The following is a 15,525-nucleotide window of genomic DNA, read 5'->3' as shown; positions in this document are numbered from 1 at the left end:
TTATAAGTTTATCAACTTATTAAAATGTATTTGTAACCTCAATTCTTTTTTTCCTTTTTGTTTATTATTCTTCTCTCTGCAGTTTCCCCTTCCCCAAGTCCCTCCCTACCAACCTCTTCCCCCAGATCCAACCCCTGACTTTACTTCCCCTCAGTAAAGAGCAGGTCTTCCAGGAACATCAACCAAGTATGACATAACAAGCTGCAGGCACATATTCTCACATCAAGGCTAGATGAGGCAACCTAGTAGGAGGAAAAGTGTTCCAAAGTCAGGCAAAAGAGGCAGAGATAACCCCCACTCCCACTGTTATGAATCCCTCAAGAGCACTTAGCTATACACAACCGTAACATAAACGCAGAGGACCTAAGTCAGACCCCTATAGGCTTCCTGATCTCTGTGAGCCCACTTGATTCCCAGTCAGCTGATTCTCTAGGGCATGTTCTTGTGGTGTACTTGATCCCTCTGGCTCCTCCAGTTCTTCATTCCCCTCCCTCTGCAGCACTCCCTAAGCTCTGCCTAGTATTTGGCCTTGGGACTCTGCATCTGTTCCCACTAGTTGCTGGATGAAGCCTCTGGTCTCTCTCATGATGATTATGCTAGGCTCTGGTCCCAGCACATCACATCGCACAGTAACCTCAAATTTTTATTCACACACTTTCATTGTTATTCATGGACATGAACAGAGTTGCAAGACAAGCTTTTTGAGTTACCAAGATCTACTGTGAACACCTGTCCTTTTCATAGTCTACCTAATTATTTTTTAATAAAAATTTTTATACTTTATGTATATAAGTATTTTACCTACAGCTATATATGTACACCATGTTTGTACTTATAAAGGGTTGCAAGCCAGTATGTGGGTACCCAGAATCAAAACCCAGTCCTCCTCTACCAGAGCAGCAAATACTCTGCAACCGTTGAGCTACCTCTACACCCCGCCTAATAAGTTTTTACAGTTTGGTTGTTCATTCATAATCTCAGTTTAGTATGGTTGCCAAGTGAAGTGCCAGTGTCTCAGATTCTGAAATGCAAGAAGGCGGGATTTGCTTGTGGAGAAAGTAGAGCATGTTCGATAAACTTCATTGGCCATGAGCTCAATGTCAATAAATATGTATTAATGTGCCTTTAAACAGAAGCACACAAAGTTATGTCTTGATGAGTTAGCAAAATGATTGTGCCCAGAGGCCCACAGAAAACTAACCTCTAGGAGAAGTGTTTAATTTAGTGTGTGTGAATTACATACAGCATAACTCCCACACACACACTGCCTAGTTACTGGAGTCCATTGGTGCTCTCATTGATACAGGTTAATAAGGAAAGGTTGGTCATGATGAAAGATCATTATTTATTTGGACAGGTAAAAAAAAAATTTCAAGGATAAGATTTTCTTTAAAGTGGTTTTGGGAGTTAGAGAGAGGGTTCTGTGGTTAACAGCACTTGTTTCTCTTCCAGAGGTCCCAGGTTCAATTCCTACAACCTACATGGTAGCTCACATCAGCTCCATTCCCAGGGGATCCAACACCCTCTTGTGCCCTCTGAGGGCACTAGAAACACACGTGCACAGACATACTTGCAGGCAAAACAGCCATATACATTAAAAACACAAATAAGAAAATAGATGAAAAAGATGTCAGATAAAGTTAAAATGTAAGGCTCTCCTGCAAGAATAAGAAAGGCAATTCTTCTCTAGTCACTTTTGTGTGTAGATGGTTTTGCCCTTGCTTTTGAATGTTTATTGTAAGACTTTACATGAAAACAAGATGCCAGTACTTTTTTTAAAAAAATAAATAAATGTCAGAGATATTTGAACAATATTAAAGGACTTGTCTTGCATACAGAACCATAGATTTTATCCTCAACACCACAAACATACAAATTGTTTTCTCTATATATATTTTCCTCACATGATTTAAGAAAGATGTATTTGCTTTATAAAATGTAGGCTGAGTGTGGTGGTGGATGCTTTTGGTACAGGCAGACAGATTTCTGTGAGTTTGAGGCTAGCCTGGTCTATGTTATTAATTCCAAGATAGTTAGGGCTATGTAGAGACACCGTATCTCAAAAGATGAGCACTTTCATTACCAACAATATAAATCGTATTTGTTGTAAAAATTACCAAAGTTTAAAAAATATATAGCTCCCTAAATTAAAGTTGTAATTAATCATTTCCAAAATTTATAATTTTCTTCATATTTCAGTGTTATAAGCATACTTATTTTTCTTTCTTTAGGAAGACCTGGTACACTAATGAAGAGAAACTTTATTTCTTGCTCAGAAGACTAACATGTCAAATATTAAAGATTACCTGTGTGCAGTAACATTTCCATGTTATGGAAGCTTAGAAGATTAGAACTAGGTAGAATGTACATTAGATTTTGCTCCTTTGGATACAGATGATTGATATATTATTACTGTTAAATGTAAGTAGCCTGGGTTGGGCATGGTAGAACATGTCTGTAATCCCAGAGTTTAAGAAATAGGAGTAGGAAGGTCAGAAGTTCAGACTCATCCTTGGCTATGTAACAAATTAGAAGCAAACCTGGACTGCTTGGGATGCCCTGCGTTCCCTTCTCGTCCATGGTTCTTTGACTAGAGGGAGCATTTGCAGTGCATTGTCCCTCTTGTATTAAAACTAGTCACAGCCTTGGTGTTAACTGATTGTCATTTTTTCTTACTTTGAGTTACTATACATAAAAAGAATTTAGTGCAGAAGTCATAAATAATCTTCCTGTATTCCAGACACTGCCCTTTCTCTTTGTCCAAAAGCTTGTGTACTAAATTAAACTTATTTACAACTTTTCTTAAAGCAGATACACTTACATGCAATGTCTGGTACTAAGTCTTTACATAATAGAGAGGAAAACAAGGCTGTCCTTAGGACCAACAAGATGACTGAGTGGGTAAAAGTGCCTGCTACCCAAGCCTGATGACTTATCTTTGATCCTTGAATCCCATGGGGGAAGGAGAGCCTGAATCCTGAAAGTGGCCCTGGCCTTCACATTCAGTGCTATGGTGCATGCGCGCGCGCACGCACACACACACACACACACACACACACACACACACACACACACACACACAAATAAAAAATGCCTTAAAAGTAAAAAGACTGTGTCTATGAAAATTGGGATTTCACTGAAGACTTTCCTTTCCTGTTTCATAGAGCCAAACCTCCTGAGCGGCACTGCACATAGTGTGAACAAAAGAGGTGTGAAGAGAAGAGACCTGGACATGGAAGAACTCAGAGAGATCCTTTCTTCTCTCCTGCCTTTTGTGCGAATTGAACACATCTTACCTATGAACAGTGAGGTCTTAAGCGATGCAGTAAGTGCCGAACTTACCCTGCTTTAGTTCTTTTACGTAATTTTTCCTACTAGCAAAAGACTCAAAACTAGGTTTTCAGAGGACAGAAACAAACAGATGTCTGATGGTACAGTGTTATGTCCCCAGTGTTTCCTGTAATACAAGAAAATATGCTGCTCAGTGCTAATGTCCCGTGGGTACGTGGGTCTTGTTTCAAGAAAATGGTTTTCAGGTGAATTAATTTGGCCATTTATCAGTGTAAATCAGTTTGGTTTGTATGAAAAGATAGAAATTACCTCTGGAGACGTTTCAAGAACAGTAGTAAATAAAGGACATTGGCTCATATATGTACACTACATGAGTCATCTGAATGCATTTTAATTCAGTCGAAGATTAATGGAGCTGGGCAAACTTTAATCCCATTACTCAGGAAGCAGAGGCAGGTGGATCTCTGAGTTCAAGGCCAGCTTCATCTACATGTGAGCTCTAGGACCGCCAGGTCTACAACGAAAGACCTTGTCTTGAAAATAAAAGAGGAGAAATTGGGGAATATGTGTTCATGGAGTTGATTAGGTTACTCATAATTTTTAAATGAATTTTTAAAGAGGTGTGTGTGTCCATGTGTACACCTAGGCACAAAGGCCAGTAGAGGGCATCAGAAGAACCCTGTGAGTTAGAGTTACAGGTCTTTGCAGGAAACCTGGCTGGTTATATGGATGCTGAAATCTGAACTGCAGTCCTCATAACTGCTCTTCAGCCATCTATCCAGCTCCTAGAATAATTGCTTGAATTAATGAATATAGTATATATATACATTTATATATTTTATATAGAACCTGAAAATCATTATAAACAATTTTTCTTTATCAAGTTTTTACATAACAATTATACATATATACAGTGTAATGTAATGAGTGTTTTCAGAGCAATTATGTATAATGTGATGATTAAGTCTGCTTACTTAGCATACCTACCACCTTAAATGTTTGCAGTTTCTTTATAATAAGAAACTTTAGAACGCCCCTTTGGCTGTTTTGAAGTATAGCTTATATATTATTGTTACCTAGTCACCTTACTATGTAAAAACAAAAAACAACAACAAAAGACTTACTCTTTCTATCAACATTCTTGTGACATATATTCACATCATGTACTTCCTTCTGCCTTTAGTAACAACTAATCCAATCTTAACTTCCTTGAGATTGTTTTTAGATTCTGTGAATGAATGGGATTCTTTTGCTCTGTTTATGTTCTTGAGGTATGATGCTAAATTGTTTAGAAACCATTCCTAGAGTTCTTCAAAAAAGAGCACAGTGAAAAAAGCAATAACTCTTTTAGACGTAAACATATTTTGCACTAATATCAAGCAAGTAAGGCAAAAAGTAGCCTAGAAAAAGCATGCCAATCATCATCAGTAAGTGTGGTACTAAATTAGCTCCTTAGCAAAACAAAATTTATTTTGTTGCACATGAAACTGGTTTCTGTTAGAGGGGCTTATGAGGCCCCACCCCTCCCCTGAAGATGTATTGTTAACTTAGTGGTTGCTAAGGGGAGAGAAAGTTGTGTTCTTCAGAGACATGGCTGCTGTTAAGTCACTCATGCTCCAAGAAATTGCCCCACATTCATGTTCATGCAAGCAACCCTGTTCAAATTCAGTGGTTCGAAAAAGACATGAAAATAGAGTTTGTTGGGAAGAAGATGAGAGAAGGTAACAGAGTTGACAGTTACCAAAATACATTATATGCATGTCAAAGAATTGTAAATATGTATAAAATTGTCAAAGAATTAGTAAATAATGTTAATATTGTTGGGGTCCAGGAGTCACCCCACAAACCAAATACCGAGCTTAGTTAAACAGAGATGGTTTATTGTATGTACATCCCAAGACTGATCAACCATGGCAGCAGCTCAAAGCTGTGCGCACTGGACATTTCTCAGGGCCAGCTTATAAAGGCTAAAACCACAAAACCATAGTAGTTCACATCGACCTTTAATTTGATGGGTCCTACATGAAGCTTATAGTTGTGAAATTTCTTAAGATTAAAAAAACATCATAACATACAGAAAATATTACAGGGTATGTGTGTGGGTCAGCAAGGTCAGCAGGACTCTGGTCTGAGTCAAGTTATTTTTCTGCATCAATGACTGGCAGGCATATAACAACAATAGAAAATAGCTGGTGGGCATGGAACAAAATGGCTACAGCCATGCTTCACAGCAGCTGACTATGATGTCTCATGCTCTAGCAGAGGTGTAATTTTTACCAGCTGCAGATATCTGCGATTGCATGACATTTGGAATTCTGGGGGCTATTCAGAGGGTATGTAAGTTTCAACTCCTCAAGTGGTGGGATGGGTTATTGGGTGGTTGTAGGGGGCTGTTGGGGATTGTTAGGGTTGGTAGTTAGTTGCTGTTGGCCATGGTTTGTTAAGTAGTCATGTGCAAAGGAGAAACAACAAGAAGAAGAAATTAGATATCGTGCTTGCCACAAGGAACTTGATGCCCATAATCAGCAGGAAATAGTGTAACAATGTCACCCCCTTTCCAACCCTTGACATTATACAACAATCACTTTCCTTTCCACTCTATTCCTTTTTTTTTTTTCCCCCTATCTAGCATTAGGGGGTTAAAAGGGTGGAAAAGAGAAGAACCCACAAAGTAGCCAAAGATTGGCTACAGGGAAATACAGAGGCACCTTAGTAACACTTGACTGCAGCAGTCTGGGGTACAGCAATTAGACATGTTAAGACCCGTCAATATGTTCATACTCTTTGGTCTTGTCATTTCTTCTTTCAAATGCTATCTCTAGTAGGAATAAATTTGTGCTCATGTATGTATATATAAGCAATCAGATGCTTAATACTATTTAAATATTTAGAAGTATCCTAAATTTCTAATAACACTGAAAATATGACTATTCAAGAGAATATTTTACTGCCTTGAATAACAGTATAAAAACTATTGCAGAACCAAGCAGGATGGTGCACACCTTTAATCCCAGTGCTCCAGGGGCAGAGGCAAGTGAATCTCTTGAGTTCGAGGCCAGTTGGTCAAATAGAGTTCCAGACTGGCATCATGAGACCATGCCTCAAAGACAAACAAAAACTAATATAGCAATGGGAAAAATGCTAATGATAAATTCTTTTAAAGGCTATAAGAGTTGGGCATGATAGCACATGCCCTTAATCCCAGCACTACAGAGGCAGAGCAAATTTCATGAGTGTTAGGCCAAACAGGGCTGCATAGTGAGAACTGGTCTCAAGAAAGACGTGGGGTTGGGGATTTAGCTCAGCGGTAGAGCACTTGCCTAGCAAGTTCAAGGCCCTGGGTCCGGTCCCCAGCCTCAAAAAGAAAAAGAAAAAGAAAAAGAAAGACGTGGTGGCTTAAGTCTTTAGTCTCAGCACTCAGGAGGCAAACGCAGATGGATCTGAGTTGGAGGACAGCCAGACTACACAGAGACACTGTGGGAGCAGAGGAAGGATGTTACAGTATATCAGTAGAAACAGTTATAAGGACGCATGCGCGGGAGGCAAAAACCGTGTCATGGCGTCATCATTGCGCGACCTCTTTTCCGGAGACAGGCGTCCACGGTATTGAGTTGGTCACAATGGCAGGTGAAGAAATGAATGAAGACTATCCCGTAGAAATTCACGATTCTTTGACAGCTCTGGAGAGCTCCCTGGGGGCGGTGGATGACATGCTGAAGACCATGATGTCTGTTTCTAGAAATGAGTTGTTGCAGAAGTTGGACCCACTGGAACAAGCAAAGGTGGATTTAGTTTCTGCATATACATTAAATTCAATGTTTTGGGTTTACTTGGCAACTCAAGGAGTTAATCCCAAGGAGCATCCAGTGAAGCAGGAGTTGGAAAGAATCCGAGTCTACATGAACAGAGTCAAAGAAATAACAGACAAGAAGAAGGCTGCCAAGCTGGACAGAGGGGCCGCGTCGAGATTTGTCAAAAATGCACTCTGGGAACCCAAACCAAAAAACACACCAAAAGTGGCTAATAAAGGGAAAAGTAAACACTAATAATCTTTTGGTTTTGATGTACGTGTTTTCAAAAAGTACATCATTTTTATCAGTTTACAGTGTACTTATGTGACCATGTGGTGTTTAAATGGATTCCTTTTTGAATTCATGTATAAATTTACACATTAAATTTTGTGATACTGAATCTTTTTTTTTGCTGAGAAAGATTAAGTTGTCGTTATTGATTTTCATATAAAGCATCATGATGTTTTAATATTGAAAGATATTCTATAAGCAATTGTGAAATCCAAATGTTCTTTGTAAACGTTTGTAGTGTTTTAAATGTAGTGTTATGATGAAGTGTGCTGTCTGTAGACTGGAGTTGTTAGAGGACATCTGTTTTCACAATGATGAGAAATGTAATGACTTAAATACCCACTCTGGTTTCTGTTCAGTTAGTTCAACATGTTTCTGTGAATTTTTTTTAGGAGTAATTGCTGTCTTGATGTTCACAGTACAAAATTGAAACCTTCAGGCCGTACTTTAATTCTTCATGTTCCATTTAAAATAAAATATTCTCATTCATTAAAAAAAAAAAAAAGAAACAGTTATAATAGATTGTTTGGATTGTTGTCTTTATCTTCTCTACTTTTTAAATACTGCGCTATGTTTTATTATTCTAAAATAATCTAAGCTAATGTGTGGGGTAGATGTTACACTTAAAGAAAACGTAAACTTGCAGAAATACTTTCTGGTTCTATTTAGAACTCTAGACTCAAGCCAAATTCATTTCTATTTTGATTTTGTTTGGTTGGTTTTTTTTTTGTTTCCAACATAGGGTAATCTATAGATGAGGCCAGCTTAAACTCTCAGAGATCTGCCTGTCTCTGCCTCCTGAGTGCTGGGAAGAAGGCTGTGGACCACTATACCCAGGCATAGTGGACATTGTTTAGGATGTGTACTCATCTGTTCTTCATTCCATCCTTAGCCCAGTCTAGATTTGCTTATGACTGCATTGCTGTGTTCTCTTAGTAACTGCTAGTGCAGACCACGCTGTGTCGCTTTCGTTTAATCTTTACCATTATAGGAGGACCTAAGGGGCTTATTTATGGGTTCCTAGCATCATTAAGGAAACCATGGGGTGACACTTAAAATTTTTAGTCTTGTGGCTCCCCACCTCCAGAACCACACAGCAGCCCTACAGTGGGGCCCTTAAGGTTAATAAACAAGTCATCTGTGATCACATTGCTGTTACTAGGCCCACATCTAAAGAGATCTCCCCAGTAAACTGAAAAGCGTTCACACGTTTTCTGATTTGGGCTATTGGGGTTGGCATCAGGTCACACTCCCTGAGAAGAGAGCCTGCTAGTGTTCTGTGCTGTGAGTAAGACCAACTCCATGCTGTTTTGTCTTGGGTAGTGTTGGGGGCAGAATAAACAAGGAAAAAATAATCAGTTCTCATCAAATTTTACCCAAATTAGTCCAAATTAATAAATTTGTATTTATGTGTCTTTGTAAAATGACCAGTCTTCTAGAGGAGAGGAGACAGTCATGGTTCATACTGCCATATTCTGTACTGCTACTAAACGTTTAAAGTATTGTAAGGTTACATAACACTCCTAGATTCTTATTTAAATGGTGGTAGTTTGTGCAGTTGTTTTATAGCTATAATATTGTTGTGTTACTAGTATTGTAGTGCTGCATATATCTTGTTTATTTATTAAAAAGATTTGTTCATTTTGTTTTTTAAGATGAAAAGAGGCTTGATCAGTACACCCCCATCAGATATGCTTCCTACAACAGAAGGGGGGAAATCAAATGCCTGGCTTCGGCAAAAAAATGCTGGCATATATGTTCGTCCTCGGCTGTTTTCTCCGTATGTGGAAGAAGCGAAGGTAATGAAAACATTGGAGGGTAGCAGATGAGTTTATTACCAACCACATGCACAGAGGTTTATTATTTGTAAGCCACCCATACATGTAGTAATAGGGAAAATGAAAGTCAATTCTAGTTTTTCAGTCATTTTCTGCAGTGTTTAATTAATTTTCAAGGATGTTTTTAAAACTTAGAGATGCATTTTCTTGCCTTGCAAATTATTATAGCTGCAAGACAGCTGTGCTTCAGTCTGCAGAGTGGGAGAGGACTGAAGCAAGCTGCTTTGCTTATCTTCCTCATAAACTAAGAGACATGTGATTCCTCGGATTAACCTTCCAGAATAGCTGACTTTTGAGTTCAGATTAGTTTTAAGATAAGCATTTAAACAAAGTTTCGATCTTGTTAGTAAATAGCAGGCCCTGTGTGTACTGTAATATAGAGAACTCTCTGAGAAACTAAGATAATATGAGAACAGAACACTGCTTTATTAGATGTGTTCACACACATAATTTTGGTGTGGAGTTTGAGAAACTAATACTCTTTTAAATCACCAACAAGATTCTATTATGAGGTGGTGGTGGTGGTGGTGGTGGTGGTGGTGGTGGTGGTGGTGGTGGTGGTGGTGGTGGTGATCTTGCTGACCAGTTGTGCTCCAATGTTCCAGTCGGTGCTGGATGAGATGATGGTGGAGCAAACAGACCTGGTGCGACTCCGAATGGTGCGAATGTCCAACGTTCCAGACACACTTTACATGGTCAGCAATGCCATGCCCCAGTGCTGCCACATGATCAGCCACCAGCAGATCAGCAGTAACCAGTCAAGCCCTCCATCAGTTGTAGCCAATGAAATCCCAGGTAAGGCAGTACCAGTTCTTTAGTTTTAACAATTGCCTGTTGAACCTCTCTCTTACATGTGTTGAGTCTCCCCACATTTCAGTGCCCTTTGTGCATTGTTCCATTGCCAGATATGCACTGTGGGACAGAATCATTCCTGTGAAGAATGACTGCCTTAGAGGATTCAGATTTTATTTCTGTCATATAAGAACCCTTTTGAGGCAGGCATGATGGCATATACCTGTTGTCCCAGAACCTAAGTGGGAAAGGCAAGGAGATCCTAGCTACATAATGAACCCATCTCAAAAACAAAAACCTTCAGGAGGCGACTGCTCTGTCCTCCTCTCCCAAATGCAATCCCTGTTTGCTCCTAGAGACCTTTTCACCACACCCAAGTTTACTGGAGTTTGGGCTTATGGTTGGCCAGACCTTGATTTTGAACTGTCACATCCAAAGACAGCGATGACTAGTGATCAGAAACTCAGTGCCTGCCAGCCCTCACCACTTGTGGTTGCAGACTTCAGGGTAAGTCTAGCAGAGTATGGCGTTAGCAGTAGTACCGTGCATCTCTGCTTACACAGCTAGGGAGAAGGATGAGTGATGTGCTGACACAACTCCATCTCATTCACAGCTTTATTTTGAACTGTTGTCTTCCATAAGTTGCTTTCATATTTGGCTACTATATGTGTACTTATATGTACATTGGGTAACAGTATGAAGAGAGAGATTAATTTAGACTACGGCTTGCTCAGTGTGCTTTCTTATAGAACCTAGTACTTCCAGCTCTAAGATGGCTCCACCCACAATGGGCTGGGCCGTCCCACATCAATCACTAATTAAGAAGATGCTCTACAGGCTGGCCCACAGCCCAACAAACTTCTAGAGGGATTTGCTCAATTGAAGCTCCCTTGTGTCAAGTTGACATTAAACTAGCCAGCATGTTTGTGTTAAGTAGTTACAGAGTGATTGTCAGGGAGTCACAGCTCTGGTCCTATTAATCCCTATAAACACAAGTACCTGGTGTACACAGAATGTGTTTAAATCATTTGCCTGTCATCTGTCAGTACACTTCTATTGTACCATTGAGCGCTGGGTTCTACTGTCAAGCCAGCTGTTTGTGTCATGGTTTCTCCCACTTGCATATGTTATATGCACCTGTCTTCTGCTCAGAAAGCCTCCCTTGCTTCCTTTTCCTGCCTGCTTTCTAGAATCCTCCTTGGTCAATATCTTCTTGTCTAAAGGACCTTTCCTTCCCTTCCTTCCCCTCAGTCCAGCCTGGGTGCTGCTTCCTGCACTCTATTTGCATACTGAGTTTACAGTGTCTAAAGCCAGAAGTTTTGGAGAACAGGGTTCATGCCTTTTGTTTTGTAACCCTAATTGCCCAAGTACAACCCCTGGTGTTTGTCAGAACTTAAAACATTTACTTTATATTTTGTTTGCTTGTGGTGGGAAATAAGGTTAGGTGAGCGCTGCCTCACTGTGCTGCCTCGCAGCCCTTCTGGTGAGCTCTTCTGTATATTTGGAAGACATGGAATGCCCTCCACCTTCTGAGAAGAGCAGGTACAAATAAAGTGGCTTGGGTTTTTTGTTTTTGTTGCTTTGGTTCTTTTGGTCAGGATTTCTCTTTGTAGCCCTTGGCTGTCCTTGAACTCACTCTGTAGAACAAGCTGACCTTGAACTCACAGATCCGCCTGCCTCTGCCTACGGAGTGCAGGGACATACCAGTACAGTTGTATTTGAGCTGTGGCTGAAAGTGATAGATTTTAAGAGCTGTTGAGTATGTAATCAAGAGCTTTTGGGACCCAGAGAAATTTTAAAACCTTGGAAAATAATTGGAGACATATAAATTGAGTTTTCTAGGAATTAAAATATTATCTTTAAAAAAATGTCTGAGGAGACTCTGCTACAGCATATGCTTCTCCTTGCGCTTGCTGAGTATTCTTGTGTAGCTCAGGAATGGTCCTGTCTCTCTCCTTCTAGTTCCTCGTCTCCTCATTATGAAGGACATGGTGAGGCGCCTGCAGGAACTGCGGCACACAGAGCAGGTGCAGAGAGCCTATGCACTGAACTGTGGGGAAGGCGCCACCGTCAGCTATGAGATCCAGATCCGAGTGCTCAGAGAGTTTGGTCTTGCAGATGCTGCTGCAGAGCTCCTGCAGGTAGGACACAATACTGAGTTGGGGAGAGGGAGCCTGGAATATCAGTCAGGTTTCCTGAGGAGCCCTCAGCTACTGCTTTTTCTTCCTACTTGTTCCTTAGCGTCTTTAATAGTTCCTTGGTGTCTTTAATAGCCTTCAGGTTTCTCCTGTGAGAAACAACTTGGTAGAGCAGCCTGAACACAGAGTTGGCTCTGCTGTTTGTAATCTGCTAAGCAGATAAAGTCACTTACCCACGCTGATGGCTCTCTCCTCGCCTCTGAAGTGTAGACAGGATGTTATGGAAAGCAGCTGCGTGCTTGAGGCAGAACAAGCAGACTTCTATCTCAGAGAGATTAGAGGAGGGAGCAGGAAATGCCAGGCCTCACTGATTACAATGGCCACTACAGTTGCAGTTTGACTCCTGTTACACACACTGGTCATCCAGGTCTCTTGTTTCTTCACTTTTTTCCCCTCAGGAGTTGTTTTCGAACACAACCTGAGAATCATAAAAAATAAATACATACATACATACATACATACATGCATACATACATGCATACATTAAATGCTTCTATTTTTTTAAACCTAGCAAGAAAACACAAACCCTCATTTGTAGTCATTAGATACAAAAAAACCCAATAACATTGGTTTTACACTTAAAGTTGGGCTTGTAAAATAGTCTAATGAAATATTTAAATGATAACTTTAAATAAATTTTAATTTCATCTTGCCAACTGATGCAAACTTTTTTGCCTTGCTTTCAAATACCCTTAGCCGCAGTTGCAACTGGTTTTGTGTGGTATGGTGCTCCTAAAAAAGCAGTGAATGAATTAGGCCTTACAGTGAATGATTTAGACCTTACAGTGAAGTAAGTGTGTGTGTGTGTGTGTGTGTGTGTGTGTGTGTGTGTGTGTGCGCTCGCGTGTGCGTGTGTGTGTGTGTGTACGCACACGCACACGCGCGTGCTTCCAGGACTGACCACTTGGTATTGGAAGACCAATTGGTATCCTCTCCCTGGGGAAGAATATTTCTCCCACTCTAAGCATTCCTTAGTTGCCTGTAGTTCTTTATTTGGGGCTATGGCCTTGTGATTTTCCCCCTTCAGTGTTAGCCTGTCTATTGGCATCATTCTTCTTAGCAACATTTCCCTTTGCCATTTTAAATTGTATTTTCTGGCTGAGTGTGGGGGTCACATGCCTTCAATCCTAGCAGGCAGATCTCTGAGCTGAAGGCCAGCCCAGCCTACATTGGGAGTTCCAGGCCAGTGAGAACTATATAGTAAGACCCTGTATATATCCAGATGGTGGTGGCAGGTGGATCTCTGAGTTCAAGGCTAGTCTGATCTACAGAATATATTTCATAACAGTATCTTAATTTTATAAATTGTACAGAAACATTCTACATTTATCAGTATCTTCGTGTAACTCACTAATGCCTAATGTGTAAGGCATGGTGTTTTGTAGTTATTTCAGATAGATACAAAGATGTTGTATCAGAAACTTTGTAGAAAGATACTTTCTTGGTTTCCGTGTTAATTTCTTCAGCAATGGCATATTTGAATTACATTTTACTACTGGAGTTTGGCTTTGTCACATGATCTTGCTAAAGATGCCTGAGCCGCTTGCTAGGATATTAGTGGAGCAGCTTTGTGCTGCCTCCTGGCTCTGCCTTGGTACCTGACTTAATTCTCTCAACCTGTAAATTTCCATTTACAGACATAAGCCAGATGAAGTGGCATGCATGTGGTCCAGCACTTGGAATGCTGAAGCCAGAAAATTAGGAGTTTAAGGCAGTCTCTACTACATAGTGAGTTGGAGACCAGCCTGTGCTATCAGAGGAAAAAGAAAATCTAACACAACCAGGCATAGTGCTCATATCTGTAATCCCAGCACTTGGGAGGTTGAGGCCAGAGAGTCTGAAGCTCATCCTCATCGAGGTCATCCTCAGTTAGGAGTTCAAGGGCAGCCTGGGCTAAAATGCTAACTTTTACTTTTTTATAATCTTTCTTAGAATCCTCACAAGTTCTTTCCTGATGAACGATTTGGGGATGAAAGTCCGCTCTTGACAATGAGGCAGCCTGGGAGATGTCGTGTCAACAGCACCCCTACTGCAGAAACCATGTTTACAGACCTAGACTCTTTCGTGGCCTTCCATCCACCTCTTCCCCCTCCTCCCCCTCCATACCACCCTCCAGCTACTCCAATCCATAACCAGCTCAAAGCAGGCTGGAAACAAAGGCCTCCCAGTCATCACCCTTCCCGTTCATTTTCTTACCCCTGTAATCATTCACTGTTTCACTCCAGAACAGCTCCTAAACCTGGCCCTCCCCCAGTCTATTTGCCAGGTGTTAAAGTAGCGCCTCCCGACTGTACCAACACCACAGCTCTGGGGAGACAGACGGTTGCTGCTGCTGCTGCCGCTGCTGCTGCCTCAGCAGCAGTAATATCTGAGAAGCAAGTGGTGAGTCTACACTTAGATAATTTTCTTTAAAGCAAAGGCATAGGGCCTTAGGAGCTGTTCCCTCAGCTCCAGGGATCCTGATGGGACTTAGCAACACCCAGAAGGGTTACTGACTAGCTCCAAGCTTCTCTTCAAGGGATTGAAAAAAAAGAGGAGGGCAAGCATAGATAGGAGAGACTTGAGGTGAGTGAGATCGCAGCAGGCAGTCTCCTGCTGAGCCCTGCCCACTAGCTGTAGCACAGTGATTGAGCAGTGCACATGCAGGTTACCAGTGTCCAGATCCTCCATGCAAACATATCTGTAGAATCTTGTGTGCTCCTAAGCACTGTGACCACTAGTGTCAGGGTGTGTGACAAAGAGTCCCCATTGAGAAAAGCAGCAGAAAGAAGTCCTAATGCGCATCTCCACCTCCAGCCTGCTCGTTTGTCAGAGCCTCATTGACTCAGCTCTGGTTGCCAGGGCAAGTAAGTAGTAATTGACAGAGGGTTTTTACCTCATTTTCGAGCTTCTAGAGGTTGGACTTCAGTTTTATGTAATACATTTGAGAAAAACAGCAATGACTTCTAATTCTTCACACTCTGCCATGTGCTATCAGCAGCATTCAATGGAGAAAACTAAATGTGACCCTATTCAGGGAAACATCATTAAAGTAGACCTCTTTGGAAGTGACAAGCTAGTACATACCTTATCATTATCCTTCCTTTCTGTCCCTTTGTCCCTCCCTGCTCTCCGATGGCCTAGCCTTCCTATTTTATATTTTAAGTACAATTCTCTTTAAAGGTTATCTATTAATATATTCACTGATACAATCCTGACTATATTGAAAAGTGTAAATAATCAAATTTCTAATAATAGAGCTGGGTATGGTGACACACACTGTGGCACTGTACAGTCTGAAGTAGAAAGATGGGTTCAACTTAGACACTTAGAAAATGAAAATAA

General features: G+C 40.8%; 2 protein-coding genes across 3 annotated transcripts in view; both read left to right on the top strand.

Annotated features, from left to right (window-relative positions):
* The window catches only part of Btbd7 (BTB domain containing 7), an 89,721-nt gene that overhangs the window by 68,003 nt on the left and 6,193 nt on the right, over positions 1 to 15,525 (top strand). Inside the window, exons 6-10 of one of the 2 annotated variants that reach the window (NM_001443945.1) lie at positions 3,165 to 3,325; positions 9,029 to 9,172; positions 9,817 to 10,006; positions 11,966 to 12,144; positions 14,134 to 14,583. In NM_001443945.1, the coding sequence (NP_001430874.1) occupies positions 3,165 to 3,325; positions 9,029 to 9,172; positions 9,817 to 10,006; positions 11,966 to 12,144; positions 14,134 to 14,583 (1,124 nt within the window). The remainder of the gene's footprint in view (positions 1 to 3,164; positions 3,326 to 9,028; positions 9,173 to 9,816; positions 10,007 to 11,965; positions 12,145 to 14,133; positions 14,584 to 15,525) is intronic. The other variant, NM_001108720.1, reaches the window with a different exon arrangement.
* On the top strand, positions 6,843 to 7,882 carry LOC100912037 (nuclear nucleic acid-binding protein C1D-like). Its single transcript, XM_087555129.1, has one exon. The coding sequence runs from the start codon at positions 6,912 to 6,914 to the stop codon at positions 7,335 to 7,337; it is 426 nt and encodes a 141-aa protein (XP_087411255.1). The 5' UTR covers positions 6,843 to 6,911; the 3' UTR covers positions 7,338 to 7,882.

This window comes from Rattus norvegicus, chromosome 6 (assembly GCF_021556685.1).
Source record: "Rattus norvegicus strain SHRSP/BbbUtx chromosome 6, alternate assembly SHRSP_T2T, whole genome shotgun sequence".
Classification (NCBI taxonomy): Eukaryota; Metazoa; Chordata; class Mammalia; order Rodentia; family Muridae; genus Rattus; species Rattus norvegicus.
The sequence above is the reverse complement of the archived record's forward strand: the minus strand, read 5'-3'. Positions and strand labels throughout refer to the sequence as shown.